The sequence below is a fragment of the Phalaenopsis equestris genome, unplaced genomic scaffold (assembly GCF_001263595.1).
Source record: "Phalaenopsis equestris unplaced genomic scaffold, ASM126359v1 Scaffold000840, whole genome shotgun sequence".
NCBI classification, from domain to species: domain Eukaryota; kingdom Viridiplantae; phylum Streptophyta; class Magnoliopsida; order Asparagales; family Orchidaceae; genus Phalaenopsis; species Phalaenopsis equestris.
In genome coordinates, this window is record NW_018165280.1 from 5607037 (window position 1) to 5615842 (window position 8806).

At 38.1% G+C, this 8806-nt stretch overlaps 1 protein-coding gene across 4 annotated transcripts in view; it reads right to left on the reverse strand.

The window, feature by feature from the left end:
* LOC110031774 overlaps positions 1-8806 on the reverse strand; it is a 25056-nt gene that overhangs the window by 10849 nt on the left and 5401 nt on the right. For all 4 annotated transcript variants that reach the window (XM_020735168.1, XM_020735169.1, XM_020735166.1 and 1 more), the window contains one exon: positions 7654-7884. In XM_020735168.1, coding sequence (XP_020590827.1) covers positions 7654-7884 — 231 coding nt within the window. The remainder of the gene's footprint in view (positions 1-7653; positions 7885-8806) is intronic.

Sequence of the window (8806 nt, forward strand, 5' to 3'; positions counted from 1 at the left end):
TATATATATATATATATATATATATATTGTTTTTTTTCATTTTAAAGTTTAGTTTTTCCTCATTTCAGAACTCGTCATTGGCGTTTCTCCCTTGTTGAGGTTGGGATAATGCTCTGGCTATATCCTACTCCAAGGTGGTGACTATCTCCACATAATCCCTCGCCTATTCCCCTCCCTGTCTCGCTGTCATCGTCGCTGCACCACTCCTTTCCAAGACCTACTGCAAGATTTTCTGAAGATCTTTCGTTAGAGTGAGAGCAATAGCTAATGAAGCAAGATAAAAGGTGAAGAAGTTTGACGGTCTGAGCTTTGCGTTCTGGAAAATGCAAGTTGAAGATTTACTGTGTCAAAAGAAACTATATTTACCACTGGAAGGAATTAAAAAGAAGCTTGAATCGATGACTCTGAAATAATTGGAAGTACTTGATCGAAAATAACTAGGTTTGATCCATCTTTCACTTCACTCATTTGTTGCTTTCAGTATTATGAATAAGAAAACTATGATGGATCTCATGACCACTAACAATGATGTACAAGAAGTCCTCGCCTTCAAATAAAATTTTTCTAATGAAGAGATTGTTAAATATAAAGATAGTGGAAAGTAGTTCAATGGTTGGACATTTGAATAATTTCAACACTATGAAATGTGGGCATCAAGTTCGATAACAATGTCATGACATTGTTAATATTATCTTGATTGCCAGATATCTGCGATGGATTAATCACGGCGGTAAGCAATTCTTCAGGTGATATGAAGCAAAACTTTGATGACAATGTAGGGTTAGTGTTGAATGAAGAAGTTCGCGAAATGACGAGGGGAGAAAATTCAAATTCTGCATTGAATGTTTAAAATAGAGAAATGAAACTGGATAGAATCAGAGGCAGGGAAAGATTCAAGTCCAGATGAGGTTAATCCATGTCAAAAAAAGAGGAAATGGCAAAGGTAAATGTTAGAACTACAAAAAGAATGTCATTTTAAGATTAAGTGCAAAACACCGAAGAAGGTTAGTGGTGGATGTCAAGATAAGAAGCTCTCTACAAATGTCCTCACAAATGAAATTTAAAGTGACTACCTTATTTTGTCCCTAGATAGTATTGAATCTTGAATAGTAGATTCAAGTACATTTTCTCATGTTTGCACCAGCAAAGAGGTGTTTAAAAAATCACTCTTTTCCGAAACATCGTAGTTTATCTTCTTCACCATTGAAATTCTCTTTATGGAAGGGATTCAAATCCTCCTCTCTTTCTCCGCAAGCCTCTATCAAAAATGATTCATCGTATCTCTTCCGAGGTAGACACAGGCATATAACTTCTTGGTGGCGTGGTTAGGGTTTGGGATTTATGAAAATGGAAAGAGTATTTGGTGGTAGGAAAGAAAATTTTTGGTTTATGACGGATGTTAGGAAACCCTAGGATAGGACTAAAGAAAGACTAGCTCTAATACTAAATGATACCAGAGTCAACCCAAACAAAGACAAAATGACAAATAAGTATTGTTGAAATTCAAAAGGGATTACAATAGTGACACTTGAACCAATAGAACAATGACACAAAACCAAAAATAAATGACAAACAACACAAACAATACCCAGGAGTGAGGATGACAATGTTGGGTGGTGCCTGAACACGAGGAAAGGCAGGTTGAATATGGTTGTTGTGGTTGATGAGTAGTGCGGGCTAGCAACAAGAAGTGCTGTAGGCAGGGTGCGGTTGAAGCAGGATTGACCCTGGGTAGAGGTCAAAAGTCATAAAAGTAGGGGTAGGTGTTGAGCGGCAGCTTGAGAGGGTTGACCTAGGATAGTTGGGAAGGAGATATGGTAGGTTGAGAATTGGAGGTGAGGTGTGATAGCCGCAGGAAAGGGTGGGAGGAAAAGAATACGACAACAGTAGGTTGTGGGGGCAGATTCCTGAAACAGTAGAGAACCAGGGAAGAGGGAGGTTGCGGAGGAGGGGGAACGTTGAGGATAATCTTCACCTCAAAGCGAAAGACAGTTGAAGCACCACTCATCCTCGGATACAGCCCTAGAAATGGTAAAGAGGAAGTTGACGGTTGTCCCTGACAAAAATCGTAAATCAAACTCACAAAACATGATCTTAATTCCACAAACACAAATATAAATAGAGATGGAATTGGGGGAGAACTAAAAAGGAAAGGATGTAAGGGGGAAAAGCAATGGGCGACAATTTTCAGCCCCTTAAGGAGACCAATCGGTCTAGCAGGAGGTTGGACCAGGATAAAAGCTAGCTGGTTTAGCCAGCCCCCGCCTACAGAAGGTTCAATCGGCTTCCCTAACTAGCCACATATCAATGCTTAAAGAGAACTTTGATCGTGGTGAGTTGGCTTCCAAGATCAGAGTACATGACTACTCGCAAGTGATTCATGGAAGATGAACAGAGGGTCAATGATGATAGCTCAAGACAACATTGAAAGAACTCTTTATTGATCAATGAGACGACAGAATCCATTGATACAGCTAGACCGAAGATTGATGCAGGTCTTTAGCACCGCAGTCTTGGTCATATGAGTGAGAAATGTATAAAGTCTCTACTTTCCGAAAATAAGTTTTAGGGTTAAAAGTCTACAGAGTTAGATATTTGCAAAGATTGTATTTATGGCACTACTTTCTCCAAAAGTGGGTTAAACGTGAAGTTCAAAAAGTTGTAGTTAGTGCGTACAGATGTATGGAGCCTCACTCCAGTTTAGTCTATTAGAGACTCTCATTACTTTGTCAATTTCTTAAAGCATAAATTTGAGTTTAATGTGTTCAAGAAAAGGAAAGTCATGGTTGAGAATGAGACAGGCTTGAGGTTGAAGTGCCTCAGATCAGATAAGGATGACGAGTATTATGATCAGATATTCAGGAGTTATTGTGCTTGAGAAGGGATTAGGCAAGAGTTCATTTTTCCAAGAATACCACAACAAATAGTGTGTTTGAGCGCATAAATAGAATCATCATAGAATGTGCTAAGACTATGAGATGCATGCAGGCTTTTCAAAACAGTTATGGATAGAAGCAGTGAATATTGTAGTTTATTTGATAAATCGTGATCCTTCAATATTTTTGAATGAAAGCTTATCTGAAAAAGTCTAGAGTGAAAAGAAGATGAATTTATCTCAACTGGTGCAGGATCTAGAATTAAACTTAATTCGAAATCAATCAAGCGCACTTCATTAGATATGACTTAAACAAATTTGGATCTAATTCTAGGATTATCAAAACAGAAGTCCATCAGGAGCAAAGATGTCATTTTCAATGAAATGAAAATCTACAATGACAGAATATGAACACAGAATTGTCCATCAGTTAATTTGAAGAGTCCTCCAAATATGTTGAGATAAAAGATACTAGTGACAAAAAGGAAGGAGAAAGGAGAGATGTTCAATTTGATGAAGCAAAAGAAATTCTTCAGTCACCTGCTATTGAAGTTAAAAACTCGAAGGAGTGGGAGTTGTCATGGAAGTGGTGAACTAGAGTGCTATGAAAAAACCACTAAAGTTGAAGACCTAAAGGAGTGGGAGTCTGTCATGGAAGATGAGATAATGTCACTGAAGTCAAATCAGACATGGGATTTCATAAAACTACTAGATGGCAAAAAGGCACTACATAGCAAGTGGATTTACACACCAAAAGAAGAGTCAAATAGTAGTAGGTGCTATAAGGCAATGCCTGTTATGAAAAAGTTTCAGCAAAAGGAAGAGGTGGACTACCCAGAGATATTTTCTATTGTAGTAAAGATGACAAGTATTAGAGTTGTGTCAAGTTTGGTAGAAGAAGAAAATCTACATCTTGAGCAAATGGATATAAAGACAATCTTCTAACATGATGAGTTAGAAAAGAAATTGTATATGGTGCAATCGCAGGGATATGAACTTTCGGGTAAAGAAGACATTGTTTTGTAAATTGAAGAAGAAAAGCCTTTATGATTTGAAACATGCCCCAAGACTGTGGTACAGAAGGTTAGACAGATTTATGTCAGATAGTGGGTACATGAAGTGTTAAATGAAATACTGTTATTTCATCAAAAATTTTAGTAATTGTTCCATTATACTTCTATTGTATATGAATGGCATGCTAATTATGGGAATAGATATGAAAATCAAGGATTTGAAGAAGCGCTTATCAAAGGAGTTTAAGATGAAGGATTTAGGTCCAACATGAGAATCTTCGATATGAGAATCAGCGAGAACATGAGTGCAGTTACAGTAAAGTTGTCTCAGATAGAGCATGTAGAGAAGGTCATACATAAGTTCAACATGAGTAAGATGATACCAATTTGTACCCTCTTAGGTAGTCATTTCAAGCTAAGGAACTATCGCCCAAGTCTGAAGCAAAGCAAGCACATATGAAAAGAATTCTATATGTTCCAACTATAAGAAATTTGATGTATGCGATGATATGTACGAGATCAAATATTATACATGCAGTGGGAGTGGTTAGCAAATAAATAGGTAATCCAGGAAAACAACATTGAGAGGCGGTGAGGTGGATTCTCATAAACCTGAGAGAAACAGTCAATGGGACACATTGTTGTGGAGGTGCAAGAATTAATTTACAAGGATGTGTAGATTCAGATCTTTAATTTAGGGAACACAACCGTGAATTGGGTTGTCAGGTTGCAGAAGATTATAACACTTTTAACTACATAAATTGAATACATTATTGCCATTGAGGCTATGAAGGAGATGAGTTCGCTACAAAACTTTATGGCAGAAGTAGATAAGGAGCAAGGGATTAAAAAGGATCATAGTGGCAATATGAGTGTTATTCAACTAACTAAAAATAACGCTTTTCATGTCATGACGAAACATAATCAATTAAGGTATCACTTCATTCGGTCACTTCTAGAAGATGGCAGTTATTCTTGAAGAAGATGCCTACAGCTTAGAATCATGTAGATATGTTGATTAAGGTGGTTACGTTACATTGAGAAACTGAAGCTATGCTTGGCTTCAATTAGAGTTCAAGAAGCTTGAGACCAGAGGTGAGCCACACTATTGTACATGACTATTAAGGTGATACAAATTTGGAGGTGCAAGGTTGGGTGCAATTACTCTCCAAGTGAGAGATGATTATGTATAGAGTCTGATTGGGCCTAGGAAAAGCGCCCAGCAGTTGCGAGGCGCTTGGTGGCAGGGTGCCCCAGCACCTGATGTGGCACCCTGATGACAGTAGGGGCGCCCAAGCACAAGAAATTTGGCGCTTTGGGGCCCAAGTTCAAATCGTTCGAAAAGGCAGCTCCAAGGAGAGATGTAGCGGAGTCCACGAGCACATTTTCAGCATTCCAGAAAAAGAGCATCCAAAAATTCAACGCTCATAATAGACGATTCAGCACCAGAAACAGTTCGAGCAGTTTAAGCATTTAAGTCCTCGATACGGAATTTGCAGTGATCTCTTAGCAATGCTGAGCGAATAGAATGAAGCGGAGTCTGCAAGTTGTGAGTATATTTCTACAAATTTCTCTTGTGCAATCAAGAGAGATCAAGAGAGAAGTGTTCGTGATTTTCAGGATTATACAGAGGATTTAAGAGTGGTGTAATTTGTATATTTATCCTCATTTCATAGAGAATTTTGTGGTGTGATGTAGCTCGATGGTTTTTTCCAGTGCTAAGGTTTTGCCACATTAAATCTTTATGTTCTATTTTATCGGTATCTTATTTGTATGCATATGTTCAATTGTTTGCTTTGGATTTCTCATATCAATGTTTTTCCATAATTCATGTTAGTGAAAATATTCCTCCCAACATTACATGGGCATCAATTATCCCTTTTTGATAACTAGAATTATCTCAAGTTTTATAGCCTAACGCAGATGAAGCCACCAACTTCTAAATTTTTTCTTCATTTTTCAAACTTTGACCAGTGATACCAAAGTTAACCAACAAAAATGTGAAAAGTAAATATTATTATTTAATTCAAATAAAAAATTACAACCAACCAAAACAAATTATAAAGTTGCAACTAACATGACACTAACTCCCATTAGGGTTGGATCAAAGGGGAGTGGTGGTGGTCAATGAGAGTCTAGAAGGTTGCTAGGTGGTGGAAAAGGGGGATTGACAAGCAGAAACAACAAGGAAGCTGTTTCCCAAGTTCCCGAACAGCAAGCAAGCAGCGAAGATCGGTGTAGAAGGGCTGTCATGGGTGATGATGGAAGCAAGGAGGAAGGTAGCGACGGCATAGGGGAGGCGGCTAGTATTGAGTACTGAAGTGGAGGCTGCTGTCCAGAGTGAAGGCAGCAAGCCTGGGTGGCTGGACCAGCAGGGAAACAACAGAAAACACGGTTCTAGGCAGCAGCAGCAAATGAAGGATGGCTGGATGGTTAGGAAACAGCCAAGGAATACACATGGAGACTAGAAGGTGGCAGCAAGGTGGAAGGGGGAGGAGCGCGGTTCCTAGAAGGCAGCAGCAAGGTGGAAGGAGCGGGAGACTGATTCTGGAGGGCGGCAGCACGGTGGAGAGGAGGAGAGCTGGTTCTGGCAGGCGCAGCAAGGTGAGACTGCAGAAAACAGCCAGGAGGCGCCTATTCTGGGCGGCTGCAGCAAGGATGGTAGACGGGGAGCAATGTGGGAAGGATGCGGAGGAGCAGACGAAGGATGATCACCACCTTGGGAGCGAGATGCAGCCAGAGCACCACAGACCCTTGGATACAGCCTTAGAATGGAGAAGCGGAGACGCCTGCAGCTGTCCCCAACAAACACAAGCCAAAAACTAAAAATCAAAACACTAATACAACATATATATCCGTGCGGACATGGGATCACGCGATCTCTTGCGCTCCTGCATCACCAAGTTTCATACCTAGTAGAAATAAATCCTATACCGCTAGCATGTAGCACAATTTTTGTCTCTGGATCACCATTTTGCTACAATGAGCTTTTAGTATACGTTTTGAAAGAAAATCAGATGCATGAAAAAACAAAATAATAATCCATACATTATAACCACAAATTCAAATCCGATTAAGAAATTGGTGAGAAAGACAACGGTTATATGAACGTAGGTAATTTTTGTTTCCTCACAAAATTAGAAATGATGTAGTAAAATCTTGAGCAGACCACTTATAATTTATTTTAAAAGAAATATTTATGGTTAATGATAAATTACAGAAGAATTGGAAATAAGATAACTTCAACAAAATATCTACACGCAAAAAAAAATTGAATAGAATAGCAAGCAAAGAACATTAGGAAGGTGACAAAAAGTAGAAAATAAGGAAAATGGACGCCAAAATGAGGAATCAACAGCTTTAAAAGCACGGATTTCTTATGCTTCCATTATTAATCTCACATCAATGACAACATAGCTCAAATACCACGAGTCGCATATGCCACTCACATGCATATTTTATTTCATTTTCTAGACACATTATAGATTAAAAAGCACTAGACAGATCGTCAAACACAACAAACGCGAATGAAAGAACAAACAATCATGCAAAATTGCAAACATATATTTATCATGAGTGACAACGTTTGACCTATATACACCAAAGATATCATTTATTTTAAGGCATGCAAAAAAGTGATTTATTCAAAACTACAAGGTGTGATAGTGAAAGATTAATCTTAAAAGATGGAAATATGACATTTTATTGGCTAAAAAACAATAAATCATTATAATAACATAAAAAAACAAGTAATTTAAAACCAACCTTATGGTGATGCACGCTATTAAGCAAGAAAGTGTAATTACGAGCAAGCTTCATCTTTCGCTCAACTTCACATGGATTTGAAAGTTTATCATTCTTCCTAAACTCTTGGGTAATGAAATCCCTGAAGTGCCCTTTGCTTCCACTTTTTCCAATATGCTTCTCGACAACTTTGAGAAGTTGGCGATAGACATTTGAAGCTTGCATGGTCTTCAAACTCATTAATTTAGTTATCTGGAGAATATGGTAATATGGAAATAGTTATTTGCTAGCAAAGGGAATATGCCTACGTATTTATCTGTATAAGAGTACCAATCTATGGATGCAAACAAGCTTATTTATATAAGCAAAAGCTAAGAAATAGAGGCAAATCAAACAACTAATTTAAGATGTGTATGGTCGATGCACTTAAATATATTTGTTTCTCACTGAAATAACGTTTTCAAGCTGGTGCCAAAATACAAAGACATATGAAATTATGCTTCAAATTATAACAAGATATAAAAAGCATGCATTTTCCATATAGCTAATGCATAAAGCATAAGTTCAGCATAAAAACCTAGAAAAGCTTCAAATCCAAAGAGTTCATAAATCTCATCTTGTGGAATTCTGAGTTTCCTATTTTAGCGCTATTTTCTTTTATTCTCTTTTTGTTATGTCACATTTCTTTCCTTCTTAAATTAGTTTATCTTTGGTAAGGTTGTAATTAAGCGTGCCCTGGTTGTTCCTTATTATATAAGAAGAAGAGTTGTAATTTGATTATTGAGAAATAAGAAATTATGATTTTCTCCACCATAACTCAAGGTATCAAAGACAAGTTACAAACTCTAGCTCTCCTTCCTTAGGCGTAGCCTCTCCTTCTAATGGATCGTCTGTCTACAGGCAAATCTCTCATTCCCTTTCAGGCAATTCCTTCTCTCCTAAACGGTGCTAATACTTGCTCAACGGTTCTCTCTAGTGGAAATCCAAAAAGTCAGCCTACATAAAATCCCAAAAATCGACCTGCATAAAGTCCCAAAAGTCGGCCTGCATACCTCCCCGACTCTTCCTTCAATCAAAAATCTCTCTCGCAGGCCCTCCTCCGGATTCTTCCTGCGAGCCTTCCCTATTAACATCTTTTGCCACCAGGTCTACCCTACAACACGGTTCATTCCTG